The following is an 18,465-nucleotide window of genomic DNA, read 5'->3' on the forward strand; positions in this document are numbered from 1 at the left end:
AATCATCCGGAAGGTTTTATCTCCGCTCTTCACCGATTGAACAGCATCGTGTTTAGGTACGTTCCGGGTGGTCTCTGTTCCGTTACTTAATATTAACGTTCATATGGTCGAATACGTAAATAGAGATTATTGCATAATGCGCTATCTCTGCGAAAAACAAAGGATTATTATGACTAACCCGACCTAAACAGACGTATAGTAGCGGAATAAGCTATCCCTGCAATGCGAAATTAATATTAAGGCCACACGCCTGGTCGGCTCGTAGAACCACTAGGTCTGGACGGATAATAACTGTTGGGATTGTACGTATCATATGGACTACGGACGGTGTCATGAGGAGATGTTGTCACAGGTGGCACGTACAAGCTTGGGTTGGCGTAACGTACTGGAGGTAATTGAGGGACAGCGTAATTGTTCGGTCCAGTAGGATATGCGGTCGCAGGTGACCGAGGCGTGCTCATAGATACGACATTGGCAACTGGCGACACGGGTGGAAGATGTACCGCATGAGATATTTGAGGCTGTGGCGGCGGGTGTGGTTGCTGAGATGCTGGAACGGAATCAACTCGGGATTTCTTCCAGATCTGCTCTGTAGGCGAGGGTGCACCAGAAGGTGCCTTGCGCTTCTCCAGAGAACTCTGAGCCATGGGTGGTGGCTGGGGCTCATCCTCGTCGGAGTCAGCTGTTAAATCGATGACATCACCGCTCCTAGGTTGCCGCGCGGTTGTCGGAAGACCTGCGTTGGAGGCGGGACTGGATAAAGTGTTCATCGGGTAGGAATCTGATAGCTCCTGCTTGACTCTGCCCTCGTCCTCATCATCAGAGTCCAACACAAGAATCTCTACATCTTTCCTCGCATGAGCTTTTGCGGCAACCTCTTCATCGACCGATGCTGGTGATGACCCACGAGGAGTCGGCGAAAACCTGAATGGAGCCGTCCCTGGATGCGAGGCCAACCAGGAAGCTGAGCCAAACTTATTATCACTTGTATGCCACTGCCCGTCGCTTTCAACAATAACATCTTCGACATCCTCCGAAGTATCCTTCAGAATCTGGTCAAAATATCTGTTGGCATATACATTAGTCGACTGATGACTCAGCGACATAAAAACAACGAACCCATCGATGATGAGATCTTCAAAATTTAGAGCCTTCTCACATACAGGACAAAGCCACGTTGTCGTTTGCTCCATGCAGCTGAACCACGAGTTTGCGTCGAAGCACTGCGGGTGAGGGCATAGTATTGATCTACACGGCGTTCTTACTCGCATGAAGCTCAGCTAGACCATTTTACCATGAGAAAAAGTCAAGCGGGTGGAGGACGTCCATACTGGGCATTTCAAAGACATCTTCTGTGATCCAGCAATAATATCGTCATCTTCGCTTGAGGTTTTATTCACTGCAAGAAATATTATTTAACAGATGATTTACTCAATAAATGAACGCTTTACTTTGTGCCACAATATCTTCATGATTGCGATACTTCCCCTTCTTGAGCTTGTCCACGAGCTGATCTACAGTCGTGGCTTCAACAAGCATAACGATCAGATAGAATTTCTGCTGGCGATACTAAGACAAACTGTGTGTAGATGACAGATCCACCAACCTTGGGCTGTATGGGCTGCTGGCTATTCACATATACCATTTCGACTCGGTTTTGACCGGTCATTCTAACGGTCTTCCCAAGGTCTGCTGGCGGTGCAGTACCAGGCTTCTTCTTTAAACCCTTCAGGTTTGCTGTCAGCTGCACGCCATTGACTCGCACTTCACACGTGGGAGGAAATTCGATTGGACAAAGTGCCGTAGTGGGCCTGAATCCTGAGGCATAAAACGTGTTTGAGGTGCAGTACAATCGAAGCTGGAACTTGGCACTAGAATGGTGTGTCAGGCTCACGGCATCATAATCCACCGACGGAAACATACGTCGTCGAGTTCAGCTTCATCGACTGCTCGCTGGTGAGAGCGAAAGTTAAAGTTTGCTGTTTGCGATCAGTCGAGCTTGTGGATTCTAGGAAATTGTCAAAGTGGACCAAAATTGTGGAGAGTACGTATATACTTACCAGGACACTCGACAATGCCAGAGACAGCCTGATCTACACGAAAGAATGGGGAGGGCTTGAAGCGCATACCTGCGGTATGTGTTGGTGATGATGTGCCAGGCAAGTGTATCCATTTATCTTACCTGGTTTTGACACAGCCGACGGGCCAGCGCCTGTGGTTGGTGGCGGAGGCAGCCGCGGAGGGGCGTAGGGATCATAGCGGCCAGCGGGGATCGCATTGAAACCGCTACGAGCTGTATTTGAAGCTGAACTATATGCTGCTGAGGGAACCGAAGGCAATGACTGGGATACCATCGCTCCTGGCATGCGGGAGCTCGTGTACCTGGTGGTCAAGCGCGCGGTCAGTGCTGTGTCCAGAGTAAAGGATGCTACCACACAAGAATGCTGTAGTTAATCGAAGGAGCCCAAAAACGCGGCGCATGAGAAATGCCACGCATGCGAGATGAGTCAAATGTATGAAATGGCACTCACATTCCGGTATTGCGAACCTGGTATAATATAACTTTCGCTTTGGTCCATTTGTCGATGTTGTTGGCTTGACGCCAGGATTCCAGCTGCTGTACGATCCTCTCTATCAGGTCCTGCTTCTTTCCAGACTTGTGAAATACAGTGTTGCATTCCTCATTGAAACCGGTAAGAATTTGTTTGAGTTTATCCACCGTATTATGCTTGACTGTGTGCCGCAAATTCTAGAGTAATAATTTAGCAACATATGATATATGATTTACAACCCAGACCTCGAAATCGCTCCAAGAGTCATTGGCAGCCATTGATGTCTCTGCTGTCTGCCACAGTGAGCGAAAGCTTTCAGGAGAACAGAGAAGAGTTGAGGACTAAGCTGAGCGGGAACGAATTGGGTTTACATACCATAATACACAAAGGTAAACAAAGCAGATTCAGATCCCCCGTTGCTCACGTGCGCCATCTCTTTCATATCGTTTAAACTTGTAGGATTGTTCAAAGGATTGTTTCATACGTATGTCTTCAGACAACGACTACGACAAGCTCACGAAGGATGAGAGAGAGGCACGTGATAAGGCCGATAGGGAACGCGAGGCGGCCGAACAGGCTGGTATGATTCCACTTAATCAGAGGTTGATCAGATCATAGACCATGACGTGTAGCTCTCCCATACAGATGGAAGCAAGAGTTAGGCGAAGTCGATATTACTGTTCCTGTTCCGAAAGGGACACGGGCCAGAGACTTAGTCGTTGTCATTCAGAAGAAGAAACTTAGCGTTGGTCTTAAAGGTCAGGAAAAAATTATGGAAGGCGAACTCTGCAAGGAGATCAAACTCGAGGACAGCACGTGGACACTCGGTGAGGTGCTGCATCATGATATGTATGCTGATTCTTAATCATAGTTCAGAGGATCAGCAGTCTCTTCTTATCCATCTAGAGAAACTGAATCAACAGCAGTGGTGGGACAATATCCTCACACATCACCCTAAGATCGACACTCGCAAGATCCAGCCAGAGAACAGTAAGCTCAGCGACCTTGATGGAGAAACCAGGTAATGTTTACTGTTATCAGTCAAAGCTCGCTCTTACCCGGCTTCTTCAGAGGCATGGTCGAAAAGATGATGGTGCGTGTCTAGCATTTGTCTATATTTCTTTCTACCAACTTGTTTTCGTGCCTTTAGTTTGACAACCAACAGAAGGTATGTACTTAATTGTGTCTGTGACCATATGTGTATTTAGTATGCCTTCAGCAAATGGGAAAACCTACCTCAGACGAACTGAAGAAGATGGAGGTTAGCGATTCCTGTATCAAGTTTTCCGAGGCTGATCAACTTTGATGTCTCAGGCATTGAAGAAGTTCCAAGCTGCTCATCCTGAACTCGACTTCTCGAACGCCAAGATCTCATAAATACTATCTACTGTGACGAGTGTCAGGTTTCATATTGCATCCGCCATGTACAACAAGGAAAATCTATAGCATGTGAATAACACGAGAGTTATCTTAGCGTTTCTCTCCAAATGCATACCCTACGCTTCCCAAGTGTTACCAGTAACTGTCCTCCAAAGCCGAGCACACAAGCCTGCACGCTTCCCTGCGCACCAGGAACTAGAACTTCCCACCTCTGCGGTTCGGGTGATTTCCCGAAGAATGTTGTGATTGGTTGATCTTCCTCTTCCTCTTCATCGTCCAGACGTACATTTTGGAATTCAGATTCAATGTCACGTTCCGGCGGGTCACGCTCAGGCGGGTCTGGCGCTATCACGCGGGGGTGGAAGTTTGCGAGGTTATACAGACGAACGTTGTCAGGAAGAGACAATACAAGTATGTAGTCGCCTGTAAACGTTTGGGTGACATGAACGTGTCGAGTCTGTTGGGGCAACGAAGACGTCGAGATGAGCGTAAATGATGCTGCAATGACGGATCAAGCCACCAATTCAAACAGAAATGTCGATACATACAGCTCTCCTGATAATCCTGCACAATGATCAGCCGCATGATTAAAGAGATAAAGGGCAGTGTACCGATGAGCAACCCCTGAACACCTTCCCAATATTTTGTCCTGCAGGAAAAAATCTATCGAATCCAATCCACCGGAAAATCGTCACGGTTCCATCTTCGTAGTATATATCATCCTTGCGACCGCGACGTCTCATGAGAGCGGGCGCACTATGAGTTACTAAAGTGTCGGTGCTAAGCCTGTCTTGGCGTGGTCGGCGGATTGAGAACGCTGTCCTTTAATTACATAGAAATACGTACCAACTCACAGACATGATGCGCGCCTTGTGAATCCGACTGCTGCTGAAAAGAGGCTTGTCTTCACGAGTAAAATTAGATGACGCTGAAAAACTCCAAATCTTCACAGCCCGATCTAGCTGAACGATTTTCGGAAATGTTACGCGAAATATGCAACCTCGGATGGACCTACCCCACACGTGGCGATCAGAGGATGCGTTGGATGGAATGCCTCATGATCATACGTTAGCCGTGGTATCAGTTTGATCTACAGGACTCACAGCGCTCAGGACGGCAGCCTGATGACCACCGGACGGACCACCGCAGAGAACACTGATGCATCGGCCAACGCCATTACCCTCTGGCTCGCTAGCTTGCAGTCCATGGGGGGCTCCTCCTAGGCTGGGGACTTTAGATGGTGGCCAGCAAGGGTTGTCAGGCCCCTGCCGCGGGGACAATGTTAAATCATATATGCGTGTTGTAAAATCCCTTGAAGTGGTACAGAATAAATAGGGATGCGTAGGGTGAACGACTATGGATGTGATTGGCTAATCACAAGGACCGTCCATCAGCGAATTAAAAGAAGGGCGCAGGTACTCACCCCACCATGTCCACGCAAGTAGCCGATTATTTTGCCTTTCACTGGGTCCAGGATGTAAAGGATGCTACCCGCTGAGAAAACAATAAGAGGCTCTAGTGGTGATTCAAAAGGCAACGCCCACCCCACGGCCATTACGGGTGTCTTTTTTCCAGGCGTCTATACACAAGTTAGATCGAGTAGGTACATAAATGTCACCTCATACGTTCTGTTCTTGTTTTGGTACAGACACTGAGAGGCCTTTGCGTGACCTCGAGGCGTTGAGTGGGATAACAAGCAGAGAGTCCAGGGTTCCGATTGCGAGGGCCCCAGACCAATCGGAAATCATCTGTTTCCATGACCCGTCCTGGAGTTCTTTGTCCTTCTCGCCATACCATAGAGCACCCGAAGACTGTTCAGACCATGGAAAGAGCGCAGTGCAGTAACATTCTTCAACAAAGTCGAGCTGACAGAGCAAGTTGGTTCAAGTCACAATCAGCAAGCTACAGAAATCAGTACGGACATCGACAGTTTTAAGAAGCGTGAATGGCTTCGAGCGAGCGGGGTCTTGAAACCATGGAGCGTTGCTGTCATCAGCGACCATCTGGTCACTATCATCGAGAGACTCTTCCATCGTCAAGCTACTAGTAACGTAATCAGAATCCATCGATATCGTGATAGAGGATGTTGAGATAGAAGATACCGACTGACAAAGGCCTTCAAGTTCAACTTATAACAAAGGGCTATCGACAAATAAGGCAATTGTTCAATAAACCTTTTTCGCCGACCCCCGCCTCGCTCCATCACTCATACCAGCCGTTATGTCTGGACTACCCCCACAACCTTTAGAAGAAGCTTTCGAGCCAAAACCTGCACTGCGCAATGCAGCTACCGTAGGTCTTCAAGCAGGTATTGTCGGCGCGTTTGTGAGTGCAGTTCAAAATGCCTTGGGATCGCATTCGCGAGGCGCTGCTGGGTTCTTGACACGTAGTGGAGGCACTATTGGAACTTTCGGTAAGAGAAACAAATCTATTTGCAATATGGAAATGTCAAGGTTGAGCTTCATCTTTACAGCTGCTATGGGCGCTGCTTTTGCGTTCACGGAGTCGGCTGTAGCGAATCAACGAGAAACAAATGATGCACTGAATGGCATTGCGGGTGGTTGTGCAGCAGGATTTCTTGCAGGTCTTCGAAGTGTGTTGTCATGCTGAATCTATTATTCATTCACCTTATATGTCAACCTCAGCACGTTCAATACCGGTTGCACTTGGATCTTGCGCTGTAATTGGTGCAGCTATGGGCACATTCGACTACGCAGGGGAAATTGCTGGCAGGTCGAAAGAGGAGAAGGAGGAGAAGAGAAAGAAGTTCTTCAAATCAGTACCCCAGCCTGTCCATCACGCTTCCGAGTAGAGGCAGCATCGCTCTACAGATCCTCACCTCACTTCGATCTAGAACTAAATGCTGGCACCGAGCTTCACACCTTGAGAATTTTAAGTGCATTCAACAGATACTTGAGGATACAGTATGACAAAACGGTTCATAGAAACCACAAAGCCACTTATGGATTGTCCACCTAGCTGGAGGAACGTACAAGTTCCTCAATGTGTGCATAAACTTCACTCTGGTGTGTTGTGTAATATTCCGGCCAAGACTCGGCGCTTTTGCAAGGTCGCTGAATGAAACGGCGGTCAGGGAGGGAGGAAATGTGAAGGCAACGGCTCACATGTTGTGATAACCTTTCCCATACCCTCTCGTCATTATCATCATCCCCTCCACCGTTAGCAAAGAATTCACAGATCACCTCAAAATCTTCTCGTTCCAAAGTTTCTTGTGATGCAGTAGCAGCAGCCGGCAAGGCATCTAATCGAGGCTTCTTGGACGGGCCAGGTCTTTCCTCGGTTGCTTTCTCGGTATTCCCATTGGAAGACTTGCGAAACGCGATATTTGCCCTCTTGCGGATGTCAGTAAGTTGCGTTTTCAGTTTCGAAGACGCTTGCATCTGCCAGGACCCAAACGGGTGGTGTGGCATCTGCAACAGATGACAAAGTTAGTTCTTTCAGAACAGATAGAATATACACATCGGAGGCAACCACGTACCTTTCTGTGCATGGCCTGAAGTAAGGCCGTGGTAGACATCGTTGGGTCTTCATTGAGCAGGAATTGAGCATACTGACAGAAATACTCAATTTCTGGCTGCGTAAAGTGAAACTTCCCATCTCTCATGGATTTGCGTGTCTCTGGGGGAGGAGGGGTAGGAGACCGTCGTGCATGATAGAATTTTGCCTCCTTCGAGGAAGGTGGCAACAGTGCTGCTGATATTTGTAGGGAAGTGGCTGCTGATATCTTCTTCACTTTATTTGTTGGCGTCTCTGTAGGCGTGGTCTTCTTTGCCTTCGGTTTCGGCTTTGATGCAGATTTCTGACTCTCTTTCTTGACGGAAGGAGTTTCCTGCACAAATTCAAAAAATGCGCTACTCGGTCTGCCACGCTTCGCATGTTTGAATGAGACGCCCGTGTCGAGCGCGTACTCGCTTCCATCCAACAACGTGCTCTCAGCGATGCAGTCGGCAACGAATGCCGACTGAATCGGAACCTTGTCGCAGGCGTGGGCCTCACTCAAGAGCCCCTGGAATGTCTGCGAGCGTGTGAAGAGGATGACATAATCTGCATCTGCGATACTCCCGATGACCTTGCCTTTATTTTTCTGCATATTGGCAGTTAACACCAAGATAAATGCGTGAAAGACCTGAATGTACAGACCTTGATGTTCGAAACCACTCCTGATCGCCCCTGCAGATCAACCTGCACAAAGAATGTTAGAGGCTGCCCTTGATCGTCAAGGAACACCTCTCCAGAATTCTTTCTTGCGTTCGTACGGCCCGGCGAGCTCAGAAGAGACTGCTCGAATAAATTGTCTGAACCGGCAGGAGGGTCATCTTCGTCATTATCAGATTCGTCAGATATTACAACACGTTCCTTGCCCTTGAGAGATCGCTTGTTAGGCGGGTTTCCGAGCAGTGGCATGGCCTCGTGATTAGCTCTGCGCTTTACTGACGGAGGGAGCAAAACCGTAGATGGCGCGCGAGAAGATGTGTCGGTGCGAGGTTTGCGTCCGGAAGGACGAGGCTGTTTTTCTCGATGTTTCGACACAACAACGTCGGGAGTTGGGCTGCGTGATTTATAAGACGACGATGAAGGAGGGTAGGGTTGGTCTGTAGCAACGAATGAATCTGGTGTGTGTTCGTGATGGATGGCAGGAGGAGCACTGGATGAAGCTTCGATTTGGGGATACATGGGTGAGGGCTGTCCCGCCTGCAAGAATTCACCTCCATTGGTATTCCTCATAACATCCATCAAAGTCATAAGCATTTGAAAACTCTGCGGATCCCTTAAGTTGTGAAACGGCATGCTCGTTGGCATCGTCATTGATTGGGGCGGCATGAATGGCATGTGACCAGAAATAAGTTGTTGAGGAAATTGGCCGAACTGGTATGATTGTTGAGGAACGGGAAATGGTTGAGGGAACGGTGGGGCTTGCGAAAATTGTGGCTGAAACTGAGATATTTGAGAAAACTGGGGATGTATAAAAGGTGCTGGCGTGGCGGGTTGTGTTGACTGGGTTTGTGGAGAAGTCTGAGTGAACTGGACATGCGAAAATGATGCTGGTGTAGCTGGTTGTGCTAACTGGGGTTGCGGGGGAGTCTGTGGATTATAAGGTAATGGTGAAATGAGTTGCTGAGGTGGTGCAATGGGTTGAGGGGTATTAGATGATTGAACAGGTGGAGAAATGCTTGGCGTATAATTGTACGTAGGTCGGCCTGCGTGTTCCGAAGGCTGCTGTAGATTTTGTGAAACGACGGGTGGAGCTTGTTGTGGTGACTGAGGCGGCCTTGGATTATTCGGGATATCTGCAGCCAGAATTGCAGGGACGTTATTGAGAATTCTCTTCGTAAGTGGTTCTTCAGGCGTCACGCGGGGCGTAGGTAGCGGACTTCTTATCGAGAGCATCAGCAGAGAGTCCCCTTGAGGGACTTCAGGGCGTGAAACTGACTTTGAAATGAGCTGTTCGACCTCTGCTTCTTCGCCATCGGCAGCCACTTCGACGATGGGTTTGCCATCATCCGAAGTTTGTGTCCCACCCCAACCATCGACTTCAAGGAGGGGTTTCCTGGCTTCGATACTTTTACGTAGCCATTGAAATTCAAGAACGGCTTTCCCTGGAGTCTGATGCCAGGTACGGACGAGACGCTTTCCATCGAGTTGTGAAGAATCAACGAGAATGATGTCTGCATCCTCTGGGCGACTGGCGTATGCCCCCCCTTTCTATAAAGACATGACATTATGAAGTCTATTAGGTTGAGCCACAAAATTACATACCTTCATCATACGAACTAAGTTTGGCCGTAGTGATATGCCATTGACTTGCAAATGGATGTTGTAGCCTCTGCCATCTGGATGGACAAGAATTTTGTCGTTATCGGAAGTGCTCTGTGACGCAAAGAGCGTGTCCATGAGTGGTTCGGATGACAGTTCTATACGTTCCATGGCGGCCCAGTTATGAACGTGTTCTTGATTCTTGAATCAGAAATTCAGAATTCTAACTTTGACTTCGCCAAGTCACGTGCTCTGCCATCATCACGTGCCGTTCAAATTAAGAATAAAGTCGTCGCGAACCGTGGGCCGCGACGGGCCACAGCATACAAGGTATCGAGGTCCACACAAGTATATGATGTAGAAAGAGCCACAGCAACTTCTAATTGTTCTTCTTCATATAAGATTCAAGGTTGTCTACAACGAGTCCACCAAAACGCCATAATCCCCTTTGATACGATGGTCCTCCCCGCACCTGGCCTCGAGAATGAAATCTCGAACTCAGTCGATAAACTGCAGAAGTTGTACCCAGGCGGACTTGATGCAAAGAAACACCTATACCTTGCCTCATGGCAAGTATGCATTCGCCGCTAAACACACATTTCATGGGAAGAATAAAAAGCAAATAGGTGGGTGCACTTCACAACTCCCTTTCGGCCTGCGGCTCAAATTTAAATCAAGGTCATCTTTCAGGATGTGGATACCGTATAAACGTCCGAAGTGGCGTTATTGCTGGGCATAATGTTACCTGTCTCTGGAAAACGCAAGTTAATCTGTTGTGTCGAAGTTTATGGCAAAAGCTGACTATTCACCAGTTGGGATGTTTCCAAATCGTGGAGAGAGTTCTTTCGAGAGGTATTCTGCACTCTGCTCATATTCTTGCGTTACTCTGACACCGCTTCGAAGTTATACTTCTACTCCCACCCCGAGCTTTTGAGATTCCTTCAAGGAATCGTCGTTTCACACGTAATTGGTGTACATGATGGATCTAATGGACAAAAGAGTATTTTCATGGAAACACCTCATCACATATTCTGGCATACAGCACATCTAGGCTTATCCATCGGCGAAAAACAGGCGGTTATTCGAGCTTACGAAACCTTGCATGCACGCGGTATCCTGCACAATAACATCAGCGCCCATAACATATGCATAGGTCAGAGACTAGCTCAAGCTCATGCAAAAGATTCAGAAATTCATCAACACGGTTCTAGATCAAGATATGAACGTTACGCTGCTAAACTTTGAAACGGCCTGCTGCTTGAAAGACAAGGGAATAGACGAAGTCCCCGGGTGTGATCAGGAGGCACTAGTGCGGGAAATGCGACAAGTCAAATACTTGATTTCCTACATGGATGCGAGACTTATTGAAACCGGAATCATCACAACTCCACAAGCCTCTACCGGTGAACAGCAAGTGAGTTACCCCTTCTTACACATTGTAGGTTGTCTTAATGGCCCTTCAAACTCAGACCCAAGCGCTACACCCCGACGATTTTGTTCGCTGGCTTAAACATGTTGAAAACACCCATACCATCCCGATCGAGATGCGCAATCGGCCAATTCCAAATGACGGACGTAGAAAACCCAAGAAAAGGGTCAAAGCTGGAGCAACCGGTCAGTGGGAATCAGGGGGTCCCGTGCAAGATGCTGGTAATTCTGGAATCTATAGTGAACCGGTCGTACCTCACATTCCTCTGCCAACTCCTCGATCGTCATCCTTCGCAATCATTGCTACGCCCTCGCCACCATCAGACCCTCCTGCAGCCACACATGATCTCTTTCCTCAGCTCCCACTGCCGAATGCTTGCACTGCACTACCTTCTGCTTGTCCTGAAGGGGACACCTCTCGTACGCAGGACAAGGATACCAATGCGCAGCTTCCGCCGTTCCGATCTGATCTTGAAGGCTCTCAAACTGTATCAAGAGGCCTGCATGATATCCCTATTCACTCGTCATCAGTTTCTCCCTTTACTCCTCTCCCTTTACTACTCCCAAGTACACCCATTTCGGACACCTCGGAGCGAATTCTACAAACACCCCTATCTTACCCACCATCGTCTGCCCATCCTCAAAATCGCACCTTCGTTCCATATCCTGACCAGCCGCCTTCACCTAAGGTGTTTTGCGACCTTACGCACGAGCAACTCCGCCTCGCAATAAAGCAGCACAATGCGGATGTAGACGCCAGATTATTATCACACGCTGCAATTGACACAGACAAAAACAACGTCGTATTCCACCCCGACACAAATGACAATGGTACATACGCTACAGGAAGCGATCCTTTTCGCAAGCGGAAGAAGATACGTCGACCTACCCCCTTCTTTCTGGAAGGCTCTAGTTCCACTGAGGAGACTGTCCCTGATCCGGAAAACACTAGCTTCACTGAAGACGAGGAAGATGAAAATCCTGAGCCTGAGGTCGAAGTCGATTTCGAAGAACTCGTCGAGGAAGCTCACCTCGCCAAAGTCAGAGGGCGCCGACGCATGTCACGTTCTGCTACGATACCTGCCATGGTTCTCGCCAAACCCGTGTGGCCTGATCCAGAGCCAAAACCTCCCGCCGTTGCCCAACGAAGTACCAGTATGCCATCGTCGTCAGCATTGCCCTCGATCGGCGAGGAAGAGAGTTCTGGCGATACTTCAGGAGTTCCTCCTTACACTGTGGTTTTTGTCGGAGCTAACGGGAGTCCGGATGAGGTTTGGAAACTCCCTGTACCTGCGTTCATGTTGATCAAGTCATCGGTGGCGAGGCAGCCACAGGCTCAGAAACTCCGAGTAGAGCAGGTCCCTCGGCTGCGAGGACCCCCTCTAACGAATTCTCTCTCTCTGCGAACACTAAATCAGGACACACAAAGTCGATCCTCCAAGAAGCGGGATATCGACTGCGTGGAAGGGATTGAATATTTAGAACAGACGAAGCGCGTACGCCATGACCAGTCAACGTTTAGCTCATGCATGATATGTTAGATTATACTCAACTTTCGAGTCGGACCACTTAGTTATCCTTTCGAACAATATTGTTGGCGATGTAGTACTTTGCAATAAAATGTACAATCACGGATAAAGAATTGTAATTCAAGTTTCACATCTCGTGCACAGGAACAACTCCTACGATATATTGTGCCCTCCCACACGAGGGCATGCAGAACAGCTTGGTCGCACCTTGGGTTAGAACAGCCATGCTTAGCATCGCCAACTCTGTCGACGAACTCAAAAACTGAATACCGCAACAGTGCAAAATCGTGGTCTATTGAATTCGTCGGCAATGAAGCTGAGGGCCATTAATGGCCTGTGCATCTTGACATTTCATCTACTGAGTTGGGTCGACATTCATCTGTATGCGCGGAAGTTTTGGAGGCCAAGTCAAGGCGGCTTACGATACATGGGGGGCACTGAACTGGCTTATAGTCACTAGTGCGTGCCTTGAAGTTCACCCCAATAATGTTTTGTTTCTTGAGCTTATCAACACTGGAGTGGCAATGTTCGCAATTCATAATCATAGTTGCACACATGCTATCATGGCGTTCAAAGGTAAAGGAGTAACATGATAAAAGATATGTACCAAAAATGTGGTTTCACCGGTAACTGGAAATTCTTGTCAGTCAAGTGTTCACGAACTTCAGGCAACCAATATACAAACCTCTTTTGCCTGCGAGCACGAGCACCAGCACCACCGAACTTCTTCGGCTCCATCCGTCTAGGATCTGCGATCAACAGCGTCCGGTCATACGCAACCAACTTTTTCTTCAACTCCATTGCGCTGTATGCATCGATGTACTTGGCGTAGTACGCGACAAGAGCCTTGGCAATGGCCTGACGGATAGCATACACCTGCGATGTGTGTCCACCACCCTTGGCGCGCACACGGATATCAAGTGGTGCGAATGAGTCTTCACCAGCTACAAGTACGGGTTCGTAGATCTTGAAGCGCAGGATCTCAGGCTGGACAAGGTTGATGGGAGAGCCATTCACGCGGATGATGCCACGGCCCTCCTTAGCGTGTGCGACTGCAGTTGCTGTCTAATGAACTCTGGGGTAAGCAGTAAGTCAGCGCAACGGAGGTGTAGCGACTCGCCTTCTTTTTACCGAATGTTTGGACGGCCTTTACTGTAGATGCCATTTTGTCGTATAGAGGAATATGCCGGGGTTCGGCTCTTTGATGGATTCTAGGGGCGGAAAGAGCGAGTTCAGCAACTGGTCTCGAGCGACATATTTGAAGCCAAAGTAGGTGTAACCCAATTCATCCAACTCCAATCCATCGAATCCTGGCCATTCCCCAATGGTATTCGTGCACATTACGGACCACGTAGACACGACCGTATTGCATGTCTGCGACACGTAGCATAAGAGCATGAACTCACCCTCTCGAGGTCGTTTGAGGTGTTGCGGTCGATATTCACAGCGGGCTACACAGCTGAGCGGTGGCAACAAATTCTCACAGTCCAAATTTGGAATTGCAAGAATTCGTCTTGTCTGGCTAAATTCTCTCCGAGTCAGTAAATTATAATCAAGCTCAACGTTTCGCAATGCTTTCTGCTCTGCAGAAATCACTGGCAGGGGTGAGGAAGACTTCATATTTATTTCCGTGGCTATCCTGACAACATCAGCAGTCTTCGCAAGCAATATGTCGCAGGCGAATGGCGACAATTGCGCCCACCCTGGTTCAATCAAAGCTGATTACTTCACAAAGCAAACCTACAACTCGCAACCGTGAGTTTATTGATGGCAGAGAGAAGCACGCTCATTTAAAAACAGCTGCTGATCCAATTAAACCGGTGTATTTGACATTGTCGAGTTTTACTGCCAAGTCAAACAGTGCCAAGAAAGCTGTTGCTCTGGACCCAACGGTGTTCGACCATCCTATCCGGCGAGATATTCTGCATCTTTGCGTCGTACACTACCTGGATTCTCTTCGCCAAGGAACTGCTTCTACTAAGACACGCGCTGAGGTTGCCGGTTCGCGTCGCAAAATTCGTCCACAGAAGGGAAGCGGCAGAGCTCGCCTGGGAGACCGGCAGAGCCCGATGTTGAGGGGTGGAGGTGTCGCTTTTGGCCCCAAGCCGCGAGATTTCAGCACGAAGCTTAATCGCAAAGTTATTCAAATGGGCATGCGCGTGGCTTTGACGATGAAGCTCCGGGAACAACGACTGGGTGTCTTGCAGCGGATTAACTGGTGGTCACACAAGACTGCTACCCTCAGCTCGAGGTTAGTCGGACTCGGATGGAGAACCGGTACCTTGTTTGTCACCGGAGAATCCGAGGTACCGGCAAGAATGAGGTTGGCATCGAGGAACCTTCGTGGGATAGAGTGCAGAAGTGTAGCAGACTTGGTGGTCTACGACATCGTGAAGTGGAGAAGGGTTGTACTTGACCTCGCCGCTGTCGACGCACTGGAGCGAGCTCTCGGAAAGGGCTTGTTGAGAATTTCGGATTCGGAGAGGGTGGTTTCTGATGTTACGCACTCATCTGTGGATGATATTGAGACATCCACTTAGACTCATAATATATTTTATTCTGGGCATATCAAGTTGACATATATCGATATTGTCCAGTCGCGAGTCATTGTACTTGCAAACGCACCAGCAAAGCAGACTGTAAGTAGTGGGGTAAATGAAAGTGGACGGAACCACTACGCGACCACGTGACACAACGCGTCCTCATTACATATACTATGGCTGCGCCTCGACTCGGACTCCCCACTCTTTCCCACTATATAGTGTTTGTTTTCTAGCAGAAAGTAATCATGTCTCAGTCATCTCAAAATGAAGAAGCGCAGGAGGGTGGCCTCTCTATGTCTGGCCCCCTCATGGTCGGCAAACTGGAGGAAGCCGGAATTCACGCCAATGACATCAAGAAGCTCTCCGATGCAGGACTCAACACTGTCGAGGCCGTCGCATTTACGCCTAAAAAGAATCTGATAGCAATCAAAGGCATCTCAGACGCGAAGGCAGACAAGATCTTGGCAGAAGGTGAGTGCCGAGATCCTGACATCATGCCATCGTTGTCTGATGAGTCACATCATCCAGCTCAGAAAATTGTCCCCCTTGGCTTTCAGAGCGCCACTGAAGTTCACGCACGGCGTTCTGAACTCGTTCACATTACGACGGGCTCAAAGCAGCTCGATGCTTTACTCGGAGGTGACAATTCAGCATTCGGAAAGCATGATTGTTTTCTGATTCTTTACAGGGGGTATTGAGACCGGTGCCATCACTGAGCTCTTTGGAGAATTCAGGACCGGAAAATCACAACTGTGTCACACATTGGCAGTAACATGTCAACTGCCTGTGAGCATGGGCGGTGGCGAGGGCAAATGCCTCTACATCGACACTGAAGGGCACCTTCCGCCCTGCTCGTCTACTTGCAGTCGCAGAACGCTACGGGCTGAGTGGGGAGGAAGTTCTGGACAATGTTGCATATGCGAGAGCATATAATGCTGATCATCAGAACTCCCTTCTCACTAGCGCCAGTGCGCTAATGGCAGAATCAAGGTACGAACTGACTATATGCGCATTTTGATGGTGTTCCTCACAATCTTATTAGATTCTGCCTTCTCATCGTCGATTCATGCACCGCGCTCTATCGCACTGACTTCAGTGGACGCGGTGAATTATCGGCGCGTCAGAATCATCTCGGTAAATTTTTGAGAACTCTCCAACGGCTTGCAGATGAGGTAGGAGGAGAAGTAGTCTGTATACATCTCCATATTCATTTCGCGAAACAGTTCGGTATAGCTGTCGTTGTCACAAACCAGGTTATGTCCAATCCGGATGCATCAGCAGGACCATACGCAGGCAATGAGAAGAAACCCATCGGAGGAAATATCATGGCACATGCTTCCACAACTAGGTATGCATTCATGTTATGATCAGTTGGTGCACTAAGCGAACTGTCTTATTAGGCTACAACTCAAGAAGGCTCGCGGAAACACTCGAACTTGCAAAATATATGATTCGCCCTGCCTTCCTGAGATGGAGACTCACTTTGCAATCTTGTCCAGCGGGATCGGCGACCCCGAAGAAGAGACTTGAATATCAATACCCTCATGCAATTCGTATTCTTGTAGCATTCAGTTTTCTATCATCAGGGAAGCTCTGTAATTGATTCTAAAAAGACATTTTGGTGTGTGAGTGGTTTTTCTTCCGCCTTGGAAATACGTAAGATACATTTCTATTCGATAGATAGAATACCAGTTGAGTGGGTCCTATAAACTATACTGTGGGTGGAACCGTCCGTTTTTGTCAATGAATGAATGGAGCTTCGGATCTACAAATGTATACATTCCCACCATCAAGCCAACAAGCGAGTGAGGATGTTCGCGTTTGTGTGATTGATCATCTCCCGTAGCTTGTTCACGTCTTGGGGGCTGACGTCTGCAATATCTGCCAGCAGATATGCGACGTCACCCTTCGAGTCTGAGTACTGCTTCTCGACGTTGTATGGCGAGAGGACCTCGTTGACCTGCTTCAACACGCCGGGCTGATTGCTGTGAACATAGCAAACACGGACATGGTTGCCCTGCTCTGCGGTGATCGCGCGGAGGTCGACTTCGGGGAAATTAACTGCCCCAAGGGTGGAGCCGTAGTTCAGGTACCGAGAGAGAGCAAGAGACACTTCCTCCCCAATCATGCGTTGCGCTTCTTCTGTTGATCCGCCGATATGAGGCGTGAGTATAACGTTTGACAAGCTGCGCAGAGTGCTTGACCATGCGTTAACCTGATCATCGAATGGTGCCCCGTTAGACCCCGGCTCTTGTGGGTATACGTCTATGGCTGCACCAGCGAGATGGTTCGACTGGAGGGCTTCGATCAGGGCTGGGATATCGACAACACGCCCGCGAGCGTTATTGATAAGGTAGGACCCTATTTTCATCTGCGCAAGCTCCTGTGGTCCAATCATATTGATTGTCTCAGGGAGCTCTGGAACGTGGAGCGTGACAAAATCAGCTTCCGCCAATAGCGTAGGAAGATTGTTAACTTGTCGAGCCGAACCAAGAGGCATAATGTTGATGACGTCGTAGAAGATGACACGCATGCCAAGGGCTTCTGCAAGTACCGAGAGTTGTGATCCAATGTGCCCGTAGCCAATGATGCCCAACGTTTTGCCTCGAACCTCCCAACAGCCTTTCGACTGCTTGTTCCAGATTCCCTGGCGCATTTCATGCGAGCGCTCAACGAGCTGCCGCGAAAGCGCGATCATCTCGGAGACGACAAGCTCGGCAACGGAGCGTGAGTTTGAGAATGGAGAGTTGAAGACGGGAATCCCGGCCTTGCCGGCGGTAACTAGATCAACCTGATTCGTTCCAATACAAAAACAGCCAATCACAAGAAGCTGGAGAAGGCGGCTTAGAGATGGCCTTTATTGGGGAGATAGATGGATGTACCTTTTGTGCAGCTTTGATGACTCGTTCTGTAATCTTGGTCTTACTGCGTATGCCTATGGCATGGTACTGGGGAATTTTAGTCTATAAGCTCATCTTCAGAAAGAGCTTTTTTGTAGTGGTCGACATGAAAGCCATGTGCTTGAAAAGCGCGGACTGCATCCTGACTGATGTTCTCTAGGATCAACAGCTTCAGGTCTTCGTTGTCGACTGGGTGAAGAACTTTGGGCTGTCTAATGGCTGTGATCGAGTCTCGCTTGCGCAGCCTGTCATGGAGTGTCTGCGGAGATGAAGGAGAGATAGAAGCAGCTACGGCTCTTGGGGAATTTGAGGGGATGGCAAGTGGGGGGGTCATTATGAAGGATTGGAAGTAAGGATG

General features: G+C 48.7%; 10 protein-coding genes across 10 annotated transcripts; 5 read left to right on the forward strand and 5 right to left on the reverse strand.

Annotated features, from left to right (window-relative positions):
* Positions 1 to 60: 60 nt before the first annotated feature.
* On the reverse strand, positions 61 to 3,086 carry DFJ58DRAFT_773300 (PINIT domain-containing protein). Its single transcript, XM_041389311.1, has 11 exons — positions 3,013 to 3,086; positions 2,798 to 2,942; positions 2,532 to 2,749; positions 2,183 to 2,382; positions 2,061 to 2,129; positions 1,924 to 2,008; positions 1,607 to 1,871; positions 1,452 to 1,557; positions 1,332 to 1,399; positions 1,120 to 1,280; positions 61 to 1,065 (listed from the first exon to the last, which is right to left on the reverse strand). Exons 2-11 carry the CDS (start codon positions 2,828 to 2,830, stop codon positions 237 to 239), a joined length of 2,034 nt encoding a protein of 677 aa, XP_041247029.1. The 5' UTR covers positions 2,831 to 2,942; positions 3,013 to 3,086; the 3' UTR covers positions 61 to 236.
* On the forward strand, positions 3,039 to 3,929 carry DFJ58DRAFT_656258 (nuclear movement protein nudC; the record flags this gene model as incomplete). The annotated part of the gene is made up of 7 exons (XM_041381892.1): positions 3,039 to 3,132; positions 3,185 to 3,379; positions 3,429 to 3,573; positions 3,624 to 3,645; positions 3,703 to 3,720; positions 3,772 to 3,813; positions 3,867 to 3,929. The coding sequence occupies 7 exons, from the start codon at positions 3,039 to 3,041 to the stop codon at positions 3,927 to 3,929; spliced, it is 579 nt and encodes a 192-aa protein (XP_041247030.1).
* A 103-nt stretch (positions 3,930 to 4,032) lies between these two features.
* On the reverse strand, positions 4,033 to 5,935 carry DFJ58DRAFT_868107 (WD40-repeat-containing domain protein; the record flags this gene model as incomplete). Its single annotated transcript, XM_041394223.1, has 9 exons — positions 4,033 to 4,430; positions 4,481 to 4,496; positions 4,544 to 4,718; positions 4,779 to 4,894; positions 4,948 to 4,986; positions 5,036 to 5,302; positions 5,356 to 5,511; positions 5,558 to 5,781; positions 5,851 to 5,935. Coding segments are annotated over 9 exons (1,476 nt in total), but the record flags the coding sequence as incomplete, so codon positions are not given.
* Positions 5,936 to 6,106: 171 nt separating this feature from the next.
* Positions 6,107 to 6,827, forward strand: DFJ58DRAFT_773323 (uncharacterized protein). The gene is made up of 3 exons (XM_041389312.1): positions 6,107 to 6,345; positions 6,406 to 6,525; positions 6,578 to 6,827. Exons 1-3 carry the CDS (start codon positions 6,153 to 6,155, stop codon positions 6,742 to 6,744), a joined length of 480 nt encoding a protein of 159 aa, XP_041247032.1. The 5' UTR covers positions 6,107 to 6,152; the 3' UTR covers positions 6,745 to 6,827.
* Positions 6,828 to 6,907: 80 nt separating this feature from the next.
* DFJ58DRAFT_656120 (uncharacterized protein) lies at positions 6,908 to 9,845 on the reverse strand (the record flags this gene model as incomplete). The annotated part of the gene is made up of 6 exons (XM_041381887.1): positions 6,908 to 7,006; positions 7,058 to 7,363; positions 7,432 to 8,037; positions 8,094 to 8,975; positions 9,366 to 9,656; positions 9,711 to 9,845. The coding sequence occupies 6 exons, from the start codon at positions 9,843 to 9,845 to the stop codon at positions 6,908 to 6,910; spliced, it is 2,319 nt and encodes a 772-aa protein (XP_041247033.1).
* A 181-nt stretch (positions 9,846 to 10,026) lies between these two features.
* Positions 10,027 to 12,800, forward strand: DFJ58DRAFT_773329 (uncharacterized protein). The gene is made up of 7 exons (XM_041389313.1): positions 10,027 to 10,228; positions 10,254 to 10,333; positions 10,386 to 10,467; positions 10,520 to 10,559; positions 10,611 to 10,860; positions 10,919 to 11,121; positions 11,177 to 12,800. The coding sequence occupies exons 1-7, from the start codon at positions 10,164 to 10,166 to the stop codon at positions 12,674 to 12,676; spliced, it is 2,220 nt and encodes a 739-aa protein (XP_041247034.1). The 5' UTR covers positions 10,027 to 10,163; the 3' UTR covers positions 12,677 to 12,800.
* A 383-nt stretch (positions 12,801 to 13,183) lies between these two features.
* DFJ58DRAFT_773331 (ribosomal protein S9) lies at positions 13,184 to 14,138 on the reverse strand. The gene is made up of 3 exons (XM_041389314.1): positions 13,785 to 14,138; positions 13,350 to 13,729; positions 13,184 to 13,294 (listed from the first exon to the last, which is right to left on the reverse strand). Exons 1-3 carry the CDS (start codon positions 13,827 to 13,829, stop codon positions 13,285 to 13,287), a joined length of 435 nt encoding a protein of 144 aa, XP_041247035.1. The 5' UTR covers positions 13,830 to 14,138; the 3' UTR covers positions 13,184 to 13,284.
* Positions 14,118 to 15,287, forward strand: DFJ58DRAFT_743689 (ribosomal protein L4 domain-containing protein). Its single transcript, XM_041387272.1, has 2 exons — positions 14,118 to 14,268; positions 14,320 to 15,287. The coding sequence occupies exons 1-2, from the start codon at positions 14,236 to 14,238 to the stop codon at positions 15,202 to 15,204; spliced, it is 918 nt and encodes a 305-aa protein (XP_041247036.1). The 5' UTR covers positions 14,118 to 14,235; the 3' UTR covers positions 15,205 to 15,287.
* A 165-nt stretch (positions 15,288 to 15,452) lies between these two features.
* On the forward strand, positions 15,453 to 16,903 carry DFJ58DRAFT_868118 (Rad51-domain-containing protein; the record flags this gene model as incomplete). Its single annotated transcript, XM_041394224.1, has 7 exons — positions 15,453 to 15,678; positions 15,736 to 15,846; positions 15,896 to 15,993; positions 16,043 to 16,197; positions 16,250 to 16,379; positions 16,431 to 16,555; positions 16,608 to 16,903. The coding sequence occupies 7 exons, from the start codon at positions 15,453 to 15,455 to the stop codon at positions 16,735 to 16,737; spliced, it is 975 nt and encodes a 324-aa protein (XP_041247037.1). The 3' UTR covers positions 16,738 to 16,903.
* On the reverse strand, positions 16,868 to 18,441 carry DFJ58DRAFT_868122 (uncharacterized protein; the record flags this gene model as incomplete). The annotated part of the gene is made up of 3 exons (XM_041394225.1): positions 16,868 to 18,037; positions 18,090 to 18,170; positions 18,214 to 18,441. The coding sequence occupies 3 exons, from the start codon at positions 18,439 to 18,441 to the stop codon at positions 16,997 to 16,999; spliced, it is 1,350 nt and encodes a 449-aa protein (XP_041247038.1). The 3' UTR covers positions 16,868 to 16,996.
* Between the last annotated feature and the right edge of the window lie 24 nt (positions 18,442 to 18,465).

The sequence above is a fragment of the Suillus subalutaceus genome (genome assembly GCF_016647625.1).
Source record: "Suillus subalutaceus strain FC151 chromosome Unknown DFJ58scaffold_22, whole genome shotgun sequence".
Classification (NCBI taxonomy): domain Eukaryota; kingdom Fungi; phylum Basidiomycota; class Agaricomycetes; order Boletales; family Suillaceae; genus Suillus; species Suillus subalutaceus.

Bases quoted from the DNA above. Each gene is read 5' to 3' on its own strand.
- DFJ58DRAFT_773331 (XM_041389314.1), bottom strand. From the start codon at position 13,829: ATGGCATCTACAGTAAAGGCCGTCCAAACATTCGGTAAAAAGAAG. The intron at 13,730-13,784 runs GCGAGTCGCTAC...AGAGTTCATTAG, and splicing joins AAACATTCGGTAAAAAGAAG to ACAGCAACTGCAGTCGCACA.
- DFJ58DRAFT_773329 (XM_041389313.1), top strand. From the start codon at position 10,164: ATGGTCCTCCCCGCACCTGGCCTCGAGAATGAAATCTCGAACTCAGTC. The intron at 10,334-10,385 runs GTGGGTGCACTT...ATTTAAATCAAG, and splicing joins GAAGAATAAAAAGCAAATAG to GTCATCTTTCAGGATGTGGA. The intron at 10,560-10,610 runs GTATTCTGCACT...ACCGCTTCGAAG, and splicing joins GGAGAGAGTTCTTTCGAGAG to TTATACTTCTACTCCCACCC.
- DFJ58DRAFT_773323 (XM_041389312.1), top strand. From the start codon at position 6,153: ATGTCTGGACTACCCCCACAACCTTTAGAAGAAGCTTTCGAGCCAAAA. The intron at 6,346-6,405 runs GTAAGAGAAACA...TCATCTTTACAG, and splicing joins AGGCACTATTGGAACTTTCG to CTGCTATGGGCGCTGCTTTT. The intron at 6,526-6,577 runs GTGTGTTGTCAT...TGTCAACCTCAG, and splicing joins ATTTCTTGCAGGTCTTCGAA to CACGTTCAATACCGGTTGCA.
- DFJ58DRAFT_773300 (XM_041389311.1), bottom strand. From the start codon at position 2,830: ATGGCTGCCAATGACTCTTGGAGCGATTTCGAG. The intron at 2,750-2,797 runs GTCTGGGTTGTA...TTATTACTCTAG, and splicing joins ACTCTTGGAGCGATTTCGAG to AATTTGCGGCACACAGTCAA. The intron at 1,872-1,923 runs GTATGTTTCCGT...ACACCATTCTAG, and splicing joins ATGAAGCTGAACTCGACGAC to TGCCAAGTTCCAGCTTCGAT.
- DFJ58DRAFT_743689 (XM_041387272.1), top strand. From the start codon at position 14,236: ATGCTTTCTGCTCTGCAGAAATCACTGGCAGGG. The intron at 14,269-14,319 runs GTGAGGAAGACT...CAACATCAGCAG, and splicing joins TGCAGAAATCACTGGCAGGG to TCTTCGCAAGCAATATGTCG.